The 15,865-nt window shown below is 35.7% G+C and overlaps 1 protein-coding gene across 2 annotated transcripts in view; it reads right to left on the bottom strand.

The window, feature by feature from the left end:
- Positions 1-15,865, bottom strand: part of RELN (reelin) — a 516,825-nt gene that overhangs the window by 210,614 nt on the left and 290,346 nt on the right. For both annotated transcript variants that reach the window (XM_073009223.1, XM_007982474.3), the window contains exon 11: positions 14,959-15,104. In XM_073009223.1, coding sequence (XP_072865324.1) covers positions 14,959-15,104 — 146 coding nt within the window. The remainder of the gene's footprint in view (positions 1-14,958; positions 15,105-15,865) is intronic.

The following is a 15,865-nucleotide window of genomic DNA, read 5'->3' on the forward strand; positions in this document are numbered from 1 at the left end:
TTCTCTCTGGTTGCATTTTTGTCTTTGGTATTCTAAAATTTTCCTGCAGTGTATGTAGGTGTAGGTTTATTTTATTTATTCTATGGAAACTTGGTGTACCTTGTCAGTTTGGGGATCCAAACCTTTAATCAGGTCTCAAAAAATGTAAGTCACTCTTTTCAAATATTAACTATCCTCTATTCATTCTATATTCTTTCTGGAAATTCTATGGGACCTGTATTGAAATGTCATATTCTATTCTCCATGTCTCTCACTCTCTCATTAATCTTTATTTCTTTTTATATTGCAAAATGTATTTTTTTCTCAGATCTGTCTCTATTTCAATATACTAATTCTCTCTTCAGTTGTTTCTATTTTTACCTTCATAGTTAATATGTAATTTCTATCACTGTATTTTTCATTTTTAAATGTTTTGATTTTTTATTTTTATTGATTTTGTTGAGAAGTGGTCTTGCTCTGCTGTTCAGGCTGGAGTACAGCTGTGCAATCATGGCTCATGGTGGCCTTAACGTCTCGGGCTCAAGCGACCCGCCCACCTCAGGCTCTCCTCACAGTAGCTGAGACTACAAGGAGGCGCCACCATGCCAAGTTAATTTTTGTATTTTTCCTTTTAGGGATGGTGCTTTGTCATGTTGCCAGGCTGGTTTCAAACTTCTGGGTTCAAGCAATCTGCTGATGTTGGCCTCTCAAAGTGCTGGGATTGCAGGTGTCAGCCACTGTGCCCCACTTCTTTGATTCTTTTTACCATCTACATGTTCTTTTCTCATAGTATCCTCTTCTTTCAAAATGGCTTAGATTAAAAAAAATCTTTTAAATCATTTAATCATATTTATCTCATATCTCTCTTGGAATGCACTTATGTTATCCAATGTTATCTCAATTGGAATGCACTTATTCCTCTGTTTGTTATATCTGATAACTGTCCTTTTTGGTGAATAATAAAATCACATAGATCATAATTCTTGTTGTGAGCTCATCTTCAGTGGACTTATTTCCAGCATCAATTTTACACACTTTGTGTAGAAGAAATATTTTTACAAAGGGGGTTTGCATTTGCATTTGTGAGCATCTTGGAGGTTCCCTGGTCCTGAACTTCTTTTTACATTAATTCCTCAGTTTAGAATTTTCCCACCACCCGGGTGGAATGAACGTGAATTTCACATTTGTTTGGAGTTTCCATTCTTCTGGGAGTTTTTTCACTCTTGAATCAATGAGAGAAGTTGTTATCCTAATTACTTCTTTATGGAGAAGGAGCTCTTCAAGGTTCCATATTTATACAAGAATATCAGTTCTATCTGTCATCTGCCAAAGATCCTGTGTATTTTTAACTCTAATCTTCAGCCTTAGATTACATATGTCAGTCCATCCTGAACTGCTTAAGTTTCATCTAAACGCTTATTAATCAGGTTTTTAATTTCCCTTTGTTTTAGGTATCTGCTCATATCCTCCCCTATCCTAGGGCTACATATTGAAGAAAATTATCATACTTGATCCAACATTTCTATGGGTTTGCAGAGGAAAAGGAATTGCATGAGCTCAGACAGCCTTGTTTTCAGTTTCAAATTTTCAGCTGGCTGATTACTATTAGCAATGATGAGGAACTAAAAGAGGTAAGCTAATTAGTTCATTTTAGGCTCTCACTTAATTATGTCATCAGGAGTGTTAACAAATTAAAGGACGATGTCATCTTTCAAATCAGCAAGCTTCTCTTTTAGAGTAGGTTCAACTTATTTTAACATGTTAATCGATTTTTTTTATTTTTTATTTATTTATTTATTTATTTATTATTATTATACTTTAAGTTCTAGGGTACATGTGCATAACATGCAGGTTTGTTACATATGTATACTTGTGCCATGTTGCTGTGCTGCAGCCATCAACTCGTCAGCACCCATCAACTCGTCATTTACATCAGGTATAACTCCCAATGCAATCTCTCCCCGCTCCACCCTCCGCATGATAGGCCCCGGTGTGTGATGTTCCCTTTCCCGAGTCCAAGTGATCTCATTGTTCAGTTCCCACCTATGAGTGAGAACATGCGGTGTTTGGTTTTCTGTTCTTGTGATAGTTTGCTAAGAATGATGGTTTCCAGCTGCATCCATGTCCCTACAAAGGACACAAACTCATCCTTTTTTATGGCTGCATAGTATTCCATGGTGTATATGTGCCACATTTTCTTAATCCAGTCTGTCACTGATGGACATTTGGGTTGATTCCAAGTCTTTGCTATTGTGAATAGTGCCGCAATAAACATACATGTGCATGTGTCTTTATAGCAGCATGATTAATAATCCTTTGGGTATATACCCAGTAATGGGATGGCTGGGTCATATGGTACATCTAGTTCTAGATCCCTGAGGAATCGCCATACTGTTTTCCATAATGGTTGAACTAGTTTACAATCCCACCAACAGTGTAAAAGTGTTCCTATTTCTCCACATCTCTCCAGCACCTGTTGTTTCCTGACTTTTTAATGATTGCCATTCTAACTGGTGTGAGATGGTATCTCATTGTGGTTTTGATTTGCATTTCTCTGATGGCCAGTGATGATGAGCATCTACACCAAAACCCCATCAGTACGTAAATAATCGATTTTTAAATGTAGTCTGGTTAACTATTTTTGTTTCTAAATATCCTTGGTGACTTTATTATATAAAAAGCAATTTTATAACTCAAAAACAATTGTTAGTTACTGAATATTAATAATTATCCTAAGGTATGAAGATATGTTTCTTATCAGGAAAATAAATATAATATTTATTAGCCATAATTTCTTCATCCAAAGCTTATATATCGAAGCGTCTCTAAGCAATGTATTTAAGCCACAGGCTCAGTTCTCAATATATGGACAGCAGTTTCATCAAATTTCATTAAGCAGCCAAACTTTGTTGGAAATCATTATATGCAAACAGAATTATAGCTATTTTAGGTAAAATGTTTAATCATTCTAGTTTTTGAAAACATGTATATTTATTCCTTGCACAAAGTTTATCATGTATACTTACTTTAGAATTACTTAATTCTATTTTCAAAGCAAAGACTATCCAGGGAAATAATTTTTAGAAACACCAAATAAATAGCATATATCTATAATATCACACATTTGGCAACAGATATCAAAGGAGATACGTGAATTATTTTAAAATACATTATAGGCTGGGAATGGTGGCTCATGCCTATAATCCCACCACTTTGGGAGGCCAAGGTGGGCGGATCACTTGAGGCCAGGAGTTCAAGTTCAGCCTGGTCAACATGGCAAACACCTGTCTCTACTAAAAATATAAAAATTAGCTGGGCGTGGTGGCGCACACTTATAATCCCAGCTGTTCGGGAGGCTGAGGCATGAGGATAGCTTGAACCCAAGAGGTGGAGGTTGCAGTGAGCTGAGATTGCACCACTGCACTCCAGCCTGGGTGACAGAGTGAGACTCTGTCTCAAGTAAAATAAAATGTATCACATATCATTATATATGTATAATTGTATACTTTGTATAATTTATGAGAGAAGTTTGATATTTTGATCTTGTGTTTAATATTTAAAAAGTTGAAATATTTGATATTTTAAAACCGATTTTATCTTTAGTATTTATTTCTGGCCATGTCTAATTTGGCCTTTGTTATGCACACAATTAACTGGTCTACATTTGGAAGAAACTGGGACACACAAGGGTAAGTGGCTTGCCTAAGGCCAACCACCTGTTCAGCTATAAAATTTAGATCTTTTCTTTCTTGATTTGCAGTGATTTTCATAGTTACAGTTGTAAAAAGGATATTATGTATACCAGGATGATTATGTTGAACCATCCCAGTTTATAACAGATTTGGGACAAATATATTAGAAAATTCTTTTTAAAAAATTTTAACAGGTTACATCAATCATTCAAGGAGCAAGCAAATGGAATAGTAACTTTTTGAAATAGCTCTTAATAGTATTGCATCATTTGCAAATTAACCAGAAGCCTCTCTTGACGCATACATGAAAATTTCACACTGGTTCATTGGTCTTTTGCTTGCTCCATTTATCCCAATTAAACCACTCAGCCTACTGATCCACAAAGCAAGTTAAGGTTATAAATGATGCAGATGATGACTCCTTTTTGACATCTATCTGCTTTAGAGTATTTTTAAAGTGAAAAATTAAATTGAAAAAGAATTTTCATGGACTAAAAGAACCTTCTATTTAAGTGAGAAATGAGATTAGTAGTCTTTTTCTTCTATTTGTTGTAAATGAAAAACTTTTCTAGATTAACTTAAATGAGTTATTATCACTTCTACCACAACGTTGTGTGATATAATTCAGACCATATAATAACTTTCAATCTTTATTTAAATCTTACATATCCATTTTTTTTTCTCAATTAGTCTTTATTTCTCCCACTCTAACTGTTGGAAGATAACAAAAGTGAAGTTACTTCCTTTAGAAATCCAAATATTTATAATCAAGTGAAATGGGAAGTTTAGTCTACTTTGAAGAGAAAAAGGCAGAGATAAATCTGCTTTACTGAATTTTTACAAGATTTACATTTTGCAAAAGTCTTGTTGCTTTGAATAACTACTTTGCATTTATTAAAAATTCAGGAGGAGCCTGTTATAGCACAAACCCACTCTTTCAGGAATTTGTATGAACACTGGCTAAAACATTGTTGGAGGCAAAGCATCCTTAAGGAGATCCCAGAGCTCTCTCAACTACCGGGGGACTTCAGGTAGAGTCTTTACTCCCCAGACTTCAAAGTCCCAATTTATAAAGTCACAAAGTTGTGACCTTGTAAAAATTATATTTTCTCTGACTCTCTCCAAATATACAAAAATTACATTGTACAAAAATTATATTGTCCCTGACTCTCTCCAAATATAATAATTACATGAAGTAAAATTATAACCAAATCTTTGAGACCAGTAGTGGTTATTTGAGGAGCTCCATAGGTTTGTCAATAACTCGGATGGCATGGCAGTATTTTACTTCTCTGTGGTTTAAATTATGCTTTCCCTAAGGAAATGCAGTTCTATGTGAAGTGCATTTGAAGGAATGTCTGCCTGAGGGAGAGAGCTCTCTACAATGCAGCAATTTATATTTATTCTTTTATGATTAATTCTAAAATTAAAAAAACCCTTACCTTATTTATTATAAATACAGTGGTATCTATTATTTACTACAAACAGAGTGAGGTGAAGTTGGAGCACAGAAAAAGTTTTCTGATCAATAAAATGCCTTAAGGCAACTCTGTTCCTTAGAGATAGCAAGATCACAATAAATACTTAATTTATATTTTTAAAATAAGGCTTTCTGTTTTTCTGTCACTAAAAGAGTAATATTTTTGTAAGCAAAAGGTAATTTAAAGAGGTGTCTTAGCTGGAAAGCTGATGGTCTTCTCTATCAGGTGTTTTGGAATTCTTTGTAACTAGGATTAATTATATTTTAACCAGCTCATACTTCAATACTTTTAAGAATGATATTTATTCTTGGCAGGGTAGCTTGGCAATAACTATCAAAACTGAAATTATTTATGTACATATGTATGTATATGTGTGCATATACATCTGATTATCTACTTTTCCTTTTCCTTTTAGGAACTTACCTTTCAGAAATATTTTAACAAGCACACAAGAATGTTTACTACAATATTCTTTGTCTGTCAACAGGGGGGTTCAGTTAGATTAACTGGCCTTTGTGAAATAATGAAGATCTATATTTATTGACTAGAAGGGACTTTCATAATATGTTAAGTTTTGAAAAATCAAGTTGAAGTATATACGCAAAGTGTGATTCTAGTGTTTTGTGGGGTTTTTTTTTTGGTATCATTATAGAAAAATTTCAGAATGAATAGATGCCAACAGTTCAACAGTGAAGAATGGGAATTAGCATGGTGGGGAGATTTTGGACTTTTACTTTGCTCATTTTCTTTGCAATAAGCAAATAATTTCCAGGAAAAAGTCAGGTATTCAGTTTATATGAATTATAATTCACAGTGAAAATTTAAATTATCTCAATATAGGTTGATGAAAATATTAAGAATATGAACATAGGAATTAGAGATCTAATATCTTAGCCAGACCTTTTCCCTACTAATATTAGCATAAAAGGCAGTAAAAGTAATGGAACATTTCATATTTTCTATGAATTTTTAAATTATATTATTCAGAACATATTAAAACACCTAAAGTTGGTAACTTTAAGTATGAGCTAAGATCCAGAATAAAGCCTGGCTATAAGATCCTATATTGACCAAATTAATACGGTTTTTAAAATATCTCATATAAATTCTCTGAGGTCGAAAAAGTTCATTACACTTATAAGGTCTATATTTGGGATGAATGCTCTGCTCTTTAATAAGGGATGTGTCATAGGTAAAGACCTTCCACATTCATTTATATTCATGAGGTTTATCTCCAGTATGAGTCCTCTGAAGTCTAGCAAGATGTATACTTTGACTGAAGCCTTCTCCACCTTCATTGCATTTATAGGTTTTCCCTCCAGCATAACAGCTTAGGTGAAGGTAAAGGGATGAGCTCAATTTGAAGGCTTCCCTGAATGCATTACATTTCAAAGATCCTTCTCTTCAATTGGTTCCTCTCGAATTTAATTTTGTTTTAGGTTTTTATGACATGCATCATGTTTATTTACACTCTCGTTGGAACAACACTAATAAAGAATATTGGGTTTCAGAACGGTTAGAAAGCACCCAGCTTTCTCATTAATAAGACAGTAATATAACCCAGACTGGAGACTGTTTAGAGAAAATGACGTATTGCCTGGGACAATACAGAGTCTCAATAAATGTTGGTTTCCTTTTCTCCTCCTGTAAAATGTAGTGCTGTTTTCATTTTAAAATAAGTCAAAGTGGCAATTCAAATGAACTTCTAAATTATAATGAGTGTTTTTACTTTTTTCTTGCTATAATTAATAAACAACCTTAGATGAAGTTGCAGTACAGTATGCAAAGAGTTATTGCTCAAACAATCTTTAATCAAGGATATATTTAGCAAAAGATAAACTGTCTACACTTTATCTACCTGTCGGTCTTTGGCACTGTTTAAGATTTTAGCTACAATCTATCTGGGCTCCTAAATTTATTATTTATGTTATTTAAATGGTTAAGTTTTGCTTTAATAAAAGTGAACATGACTGTAAAAACAAAACCCACTTAATATAATGTTAACTCAGACTGCCAAACTACCTTCAATTCATTTACCTTGAATTGTAAGCTTACATAAAATCCCTCTATAGCGTTATGAGCATTTTGTGAAAGTATTTGAAATAAGAGGTAACAATTCGTCTGGATAGGAAAGTGTTCTAAACCAGAGGTAACAATTCATCCTATCCAGATGGATAGGTTGATGAAAATATTCCAGATGGATAGGATGAATTGTTACCTCTGGTTTAGAACACTTTACACTAAATTTTAGTTTAAGAGGGTATAATTTGTGGAAAATAAGATGCTTAAACCGTTCGGAAGAGCTCTAAAGAAATTTCAGCCTATTTTTAATGAAAGTGTCAACTTACATCAAAAGGGCTACAGTAGAGATTGTTCCTGTTGCTCTATATGCAAATTTGTTTTTTCCTGGTTATATGTTACATTCATTGGTTCTCTCTCTTGGCAACAAGGATAGGGAGCCAGTTGCTGCATTCTGGATGCTCACATGCACAGCTACTTTGGGGCTGGGGGCCTATCAAACAACTCAAGTATGGCAGTGCCAAGAGCAAAGATGGCGTGGAAACGTGCTATAAATTAAAGAAGGGCTCAGAACTTCTGTGAAGGAGCTGCAGAACAACTTTGGCACAGAGAACTTATATACTTGTCATTTGAAAAATTACTGTTTTAATATTTAAACTATAAAAACAATTTGCTTAAAAAGAAAGCAATATTAGCACCTAGGTCAAACGAAAATCAGAAAAAGGAGGAAGTAATACATCTCTCTTAACAGCCTGCAACAAGTTTACTTTGATCCGTTTTAGCACTTGTGTGGTTTTTAAACACATCCAATCATCATTTTAATTAATATTGTTTTTTCCCCAATGATATATTTCTTGTTTAGAGAATGATTCAGGTTTCATTGGCTATTCAACTTTGTGTTTAACCTTTTATATCTCATTAATTAATTAATATCAGTATAATTTTCTTTTGAGCACCACTTTGCCCATATCATATTACTGACAGTGATTATGTTTTGCATAATAACTAATTTTTAACTTGTTTATTATGCACCATGCTTTAGGCAAAGTGCTCTACATGTATTGATACATGAAATATTCCTTTTTCGCCCTTTTAATGCTCAAACTTGAATTCTATCCTATTGTAATACGCCTCCCTGCTGCTTCTGTTACATGTGCCTGGTGTATTAGATCCTCTTTGACTTTGAATTTCTTTTGTTATTATAGTTTAAGTTTCTCATAAGGGCAAATATATAGCTTATTTTTCAAAACTTACTGTGAGAATCTCATTTAATAAGTGAATATAACTCACTCTAATTTATCACATTACTGATATGTTTGAATTGGCTCCTGACCAATTGTTTTCTATTTTCTATTTACCCTGTATTTTATTGTTTATTTTTCCCACTTTCCTGACATTACTGAACTATGTCTTCTTTGTTCTAATGTTAACCTAATGCTTTAGAAGTTATATAACCTCTATCTGGCTTATCTACTTTTTAACACACATATCTATATTTATTTAAAGTTTTCTATTAACATTAAGAGTTAACCAAGATCTACAGTTTCATTCTAAACATGTTAAGAACATGCGCAATATTTTATTTCCTTTTTCAGCTTCCCTTCCTGCCAGCCACCTTCTATACTTCTCATGTTGCAATCTTTTGTGTTTTAATTTCAAGTTTTTTTTTGTTTTTTTTTTGAGACGGAGTCTCGCTCTGTCGCCCAGGCTGGAGTGCAGTGGCGCAATCTCGGCTCACTGCAAGCTCCGCCTCCCGGGTTCACGCCATTCTCCTGCCTCAGCCTCCCGAGTAGCTGGGACTACAGGCGCCCGCCACTGCGCCCAGCTAATTTTTTCTATTTTTAGTAGAGACGGGGTTTCACCGTGTTAGCCAGGATGGTCTCGATCTCCTGACCTTGTGATCCGCCCGCCTCGGCCTCCCAAAGTGCTGGGATTACAGGCGTGAGCCACCGCGCCCGGCCTAATTTCAAGTTTTTGTTAAAGTTTTCAAATAATCCATACTTATTTAGACTGAAGTACAAGTTTTACTTTTTTACTTGTTTACTACTCTTTCTTGAATATCTCATCTTCCTCTTGGATTAGTTTCCAGGAATGTATCCTTGCAGTAATTCTTTCAGAGAGGGTGGTAAACTTTCTGAATCCTGTGTGTCTATAACAGTTTTTATTTTTTCCTAATACGTGATATTTGACTGGAGAAGGAATTTTACAACTCAAATAATTTTCAGAACTTCAAGATAACTGCTTCCTTTGAAAAAATGCTTAATGCTACCAAGGAAAGTACAATAAATCTTACCTAGAATCTTTAGAATTTTCTTTTATTGGTGTTCTAAAATTTCTCCCTGATTATCTAGGACTGGGTACTTTTCCATTCATCTTGCTAACATTTTCATTCATAGCCACTATACCTTTCTCCTCCTCCTCTTCCCTACCCCTCCTCCTCTTCTTCCTCCTCCTCCTTCTTCTCCTTTTTTTTTAATCTTGGGAACTTTTTTCAATTATTTATTTGAATATTTCATTCCATGTATTCCTTCTGGCTTCTTCTTTAATTCCTATTATTTCTAATGTTGGAAGTGCCACTTATCTCTTAATATCTTAATATCTCTTTTTCTGTAATGAAATAACATTTCAAGACTCAAATTTCCAGCTCACTAATTTGTTATTCAGCTCTGCCTATACTGATACTCAGGGAAAAAAATCCATTAAACTTGTTTCACCAATCATATATTGCCATTTCTCACATCTCTAATTGTTTCTTCCTCATAAAATTTGTTCTAATTTCACAAATACAGTATACGCCCTTATCCTGCTGAGGATATTAATTATACTTCTTATACAATCTCCATTAGTTTAATCTGTTACTTCCTTTTACTTACTTGGTTCCTAGTTCTTTAGTTGAATGCTTTACTTTTATTTTTATTTTTTTTACATGGAGGTGGTTTTCCTTAGATTTAGTGATTTAGATTATTTGCTTAAATTCATATCTGCTATTCTCTCTTAGTTTCGGTGGAAAAATGCCCACTGACCGGGAGCAGATGTGCCCCTGGGTGAGGATTCCCATGGGGGCACAGTGCCCTGCTTCTCCATTCCACGTGTCCATATTCATTGCTTGGTCCTGGGGGCATAAGTCTCTGCTTAGAAGTGGGTGTAGTGAGGGCCAGGCATGGTGGCTCATGCCTGTAATACCAGAACTTTGGGAGGCCAAGGCGGGCAGGCGGGCAGATCACTTGAGTTCAGGAGTTTGAGACCAGCCTGGCCAACATAGTGAAATCCTGTCTCTACCAAAAGTACAGAAAATTAGCTGGATGTGGTGGTGCGTGCCTGTAATCTAAGCTATTGGGGAGGCTGAGACACGAGAATCACTTAAACCCAGGAGGCGGAGGTTGCAGTGAGCTGAGATGGCACCACTGCACTCCAGCCTGGGTGACATGGTGAGAATCTGTCTCAAAAAAAATAAAAAAAATAAAAAAGAAAAAGAAAAGAAAGAAGTAAGTGTAGTGAGGGATTCACCTACTTAGCAGTCCTTATAGCCTCACCCTGATTCCTGTGTGCAGCATCCATGACCTGGAGCAATACTGAGATGCATTTTGTAGTGTCTCATTCAATATGTGTTCTGGGCTATTGTCTCCCTCCTTCCATCAGATACCTCCTCTCTCTGGTCCAACTACGGGTCACTTTCTTGTTTTTTAGTGTCATTATAGACTCGTTTGCTTATTTTCTGTCATTTCCAAGGATTTGGGACAGGTTGGCAAGATTAGAACATACTGTCTTGATTCCAGCTTTTAATATTCATTACATTTGTGGAGTTTCTCTTTTGCACAAATATTGTGGTAACAGCAGTAAAACAGATTTTTTAAAAAAGGTGTTTGAATAGTAAAAGCATATAATGTTTACGTTTGGGATGAAAGGCAAATATACAAATTCCATGTGCAATGTTCTACAAAGCCTCCTTCCACCTAAAGACAGCCTCAGCTAAGTGAGATGTGGTAGCTGCTAATTCAATGACGTGCTTGTAAGGTTAAGCCAAAGTTCAGAAAGACTCACATAAATTATCAGTGTGTCTATTCAAGTTTCTCCCTGCCTGAACTAACAGATGTATCTTCTCTAGAAAAAAGGAAAACACAACTTTAAAATCCCACTTAAAAATAAACCTATCAACATTGGATTTCGGACAGCTAAGTGATATGAAAGGCAAATGGCTCTTGCGTCCTTGTGATCTGAGATAAAATAGTTTAATTCAAATGGTGGGAAAATATGGATAATTGGGAAACTGGTTTCCCAAAAAAGCCATAATGGCTTACTGACTATCTTTTCTTCCTTGCCATTCATATTAAGTCTTTTGGAAATGTTATTAGAGAGGATTGCATACTCTTTTTTCTCTCTCATAATTTTTATGGAAGAAAAACCTTGTTAAAGAGATGAAATCATTATATTCACATTAATAATTTTTTATTTCTTAAAAAAGTGAACTCAAAGCAGTAGAATTCAGTCAATTCAACTGGCCACCCTTGAATGAGTGAGGATTGCCAACTATGTTTTCTGTCTATTTTAGCAGATGAGCTTACCATGATAAATTGTTTGTGTGGGTGGTGGTGGATGAAAGAAGAATGAGACAAATATTCGATAAACTGAGCAGAGAAAACAGAACACATCAAGAATTTCACTACCAAATTCTTAATCTGTTTTCCTGTGTCAGCTCTTACCCTAGGTAAAAATGCTTCACATTAATTTTATTTTGTGACTTTAAAAAAAATTGAATCTGTGACTAAAAATTATTATATCAGCATTCTTTCCTGGACCAATAAAGTAACATTTGGGACCAGGTGGGAGTGCAGGCCCCCCCAACCCACAACACACACAAGCACACAAAACACCATGGATTAAATGATCATTTTTATCATCACCCAAAACGCAGAAAACACTGGTCTTCTTATTATCCTTTTATACTTTTATAACGTAATGCCAACTTCACAGTTAGGTCACCAGATGACAGCATGAATGAACTAATTCTGGTGGTGTGGCCTGACGTCCTGGCCAAAAGCCACAAATAAACCCAAGGTGTAGTTGCTAGAAGAATTACACCACTTTTAGAATTTAGATAAATTAATTGCAGAGCAATGAGAGTGGCACAGGTGCTTTTCTCAAACACATGATCTTATTGGAACAGAAACCCGCTGACAATGACAGGGCCTGGAAGTACCAGCTTCTTCACTGTGACCAAAACCTTGGTCAATCTTCACTCCTGAGAAATAGCCAAAGAGCATACTTAAAACCACCCGAATCATTTGGTTAATGGAATTTCCTCCGATGATCCTCTGTGTCCATATTGACTTCAGCTCTTTTTTCAGGCATAAACAGTTTTAGTTCTTTTTTTTCTGTTTGGGGGAATGATTTAGTTGTAGCCAAAAATTCTCTTATATTATTTGTGCTGTAGGAAAGCAGAATGTCTGATCTGTTAATTGGAATATTAATTTTTGCCAGCTATGTTTCTGGACTAGTATATTAATCTTCTAAACTATGCTTGGTTTCTTCTAATATCAAGTCAATTCCTTTCTAAGCTTACTTCATGAAGGGGTTTTCCATGTTTTTGTACCAAGTCTCCACAAGTGTTACTCATAGAGCGCTGAATGGACTATTCATTCTTTTACTAAGGCATTTATTGTGTCCTTTTATAGACAGGCTTTGCTAATAGAATAAGCTAAGAAGATGGGGGGCATTTTGGGAGAGAGAACAGCCAGTATGAAGGCCATAGGTAAAAATAAATTTTATTTCCCCTCCAAACAATGAGAGCAAGTTACATTTAAAATATTGATTTTTCTTGGAAGATACAGGCACACACAGAGAAGGAGAGAGGTGGAGGGTGAGAAGGAGAGGGAGGACGGGGGAGAGACAGATTGGTATTTATGTGTGAATCAGAATGGTACTCCTGGAGAGGAAATGCATCTCTTTAGTTCTGCTTTAATGGGATGGGGGCTGGTAACGCTGGGGAATCATCTGAGTCCCCAGGGGCTCTGGGACTCCCTGAAGGGGGTGATTTATCCCTGATATATGGATGGAATTAGTGTGGAGAGATGAAAGCGTGGGAGTAAATGAGTCTCTTGTGCCTCAACATTTGGATCCCCTCATCTGTGATCAAGCTCCATAATCAGGAAAAGGAGTTGAATTGGTCTTTTTTTTTTTTTTTTTTTTTTTTTTTTAAATCAGCAGTCAGAAAGAAGTGATGTGCTGGTGATCCTTTATCTCCAGAAGATAGGTAGAAAGACTTCTGTGCACTGTCAAAGCTCTGGACTCCACCAAAGCTCTTTGATCTGGGAGGGGAGCGGACTGTTCTTATAAGAGCTAGAAAGACCAGAAACCACTGTTTTTTTTTTTTCCTCTAGAGTCTCCCCAGCCTGACCCTGGAGAGATCCTAGAGGCTAAAATGAGAAACAGGCTTCTAGTATCTCAGGGAGATACTGGAGCTGTACTGCACATGGAGCTTCAGGGTGTCAGGAAAGTCAGAAAAGGCCTTGTGGGTTTAAGGACTGAGCCTTGGTGCTGGGCCTGCAGAGGTCAATAGGCCCTCAGTGGGTGGAGTCGTTCAGATTCTCAGGCTTCTGCAGAGGCTTAGCCTGCTGTGCCACAGGCTGGACCTGAGTCACTTCCCTGAGGCAGGGAGGAGCAGGGCTGGGTCAATGCAGTAGAAATTCAGCATTTGACAGTGAAAGACCCCATTGTGGCCGCAAAGGGTCACAGTGGCGGCATGGCTCAGGCTGAGGGTAAGAATTTTTGTGTTCTTTCATAGATAAGTTTTGAGGATACAACAAGCTAAAAAAGACAGGTCCTTCTGGGAGAGAGAATGGAAGAGTCTTACTGGGTCTGAAAGAAGTTCTTGGGCAAGGCACAGCAGGGAGCCCAAAAGGGCAATACTAGCCATCTTGCCACTCAGGGACTTCAAAGTTTAATCAGTTTTGATTTAATCTGTTGAGATCAGAGTGACATGACTATACCTCAAATGTTGTATTCTGGAAAAGTTTCTCAGTCAATAAATTATTGCTATTTCATATTCATTATAAAATTATATTTTATGTTAATTTCATTCATCCTTATCATAGTGTTAGAAAACATAAATTTGCCTCCAATTCATACCACCTTATGGGTTGAGTCTCTAATCTTATTAATGTTTCTTTTCAACTTGAACTTCTGAAAGGGCTGCCCAATTAGTAGGATATATATTAGGGACTTAGGACCCAGAAGGCGGCACACAGCTCAGAACAGCAAGAAAGCACTACCATCAAAGGATGCTCACTGCTTCAGGTCTCCTCTGTTTCAACCTCAGTCCCAAATTCCTCCTTTATAAATCTCTCAAAGATACATTTTATCCCCTAAACAATTTTTATAGATCAAAACCACATTCCAATGAAAATCAGGTAGCAGCATCTATAAATCTCAGACCCCAGGAAGACAAATGAAAACCTCAATATGATAGTAGTGGGAAGATTTTGTATTCTATATAAACATTGGGAAAAAACCCTTCTCCCAGTAAAAGCTGAATAAACTAAAATGAGATATAAGTGAGTCAAGTGAAGTTAAAAGCATTTGCAATCACATATTTTTAATATGCAAAAAAAATAGTTAATTATAAACTTAGAATCTTTAGGGTAAGTGTACCCCTTTTGGCTTGTCTACGATAAGAATCATCAGTATTGATCTAAGTATGCCTTTGCCATTTAACAATATGCATTTAAAACATGTCCAGTAGAATAAATGTAAGTGCTACGTACACAGCATGGGAGATAGCAATTACTTACCCTGTAGGCTGGCTCTCAAATTCTTCTGACCATTGCTCTTGAATATCTTCTGTGGAAAGATCTACATCCCGGGTGGTGGCAAAATTGAACTCGCTGCCTTCATTTCCATGGAAATAAATGGAGTTCCCATCTGACTGACAGCTATGCTATAGATGAAAAGAAAGCATGGGGTGGCTGTTGAATTGGTTTTGTAGCTGTATTTGTCTTACTCATGTATAATTAGAGTTTTTAGAAAAGTTATTATATTAGTTCCTCTATGATGGACTCTCAAATCAAAAGAGCTTGTTACCTCTTTTTGCCTTATTTAATTCAATTACAATTTCTTTCTAACTTATTAAGTTATTATAAAAAAGGAGTCAAGAGGGCATTTGAGCTTTGCCATCTCTGTCTTCAATATGAAACAAGAATATTTTAATTGGAATAATTTCCCATCTTTACCACTGTCCTTGTTGTGGGAATTAAATTTGATAATGACTTGTCATGTATTTTAAATTCTGTGGTTATGGGCTAAACAGCATTGACCTTTTCAATATTCCATATATTTCTTACTTGCCATTCAAGTCTTCCACAATTTATCTGTAAATGGAATATGAGTAGAACAGCCAGCTAATCTAAATATGCAATGCAGAAAAGGTCAAAGTAAACTCAGATATAATCACATATTCTCAACCAGTTTCTGAGTAAAAGTTTCTGACCATACCTAAGAAGTGCATGCAGTTCCAAATGAGGAACTGGGAAACTACAAACTTTGTTAATCCCCAAAAGAACACACAAAAAATAAAGAAAATATATTTCTTGTGATACTTTTTCTAATGACATTTTTTTCAGCTTGAAGAGAATAAAGGCGAGATCAAACTCTGGAGGTAGTAAATGTTATTTACTTTAAAAAATTATTATAAGTTTGCAT

The sequence above is a fragment of the Chlorocebus sabaeus genome, chromosome 21 (genome assembly GCF_047675955.1).
Source record: "Chlorocebus sabaeus isolate Y175 chromosome 21, mChlSab1.0.hap1, whole genome shotgun sequence".
Lineage (NCBI taxonomy): Eukaryota > Metazoa > Chordata > Mammalia > Primates > Cercopithecidae > Chlorocebus > Chlorocebus sabaeus.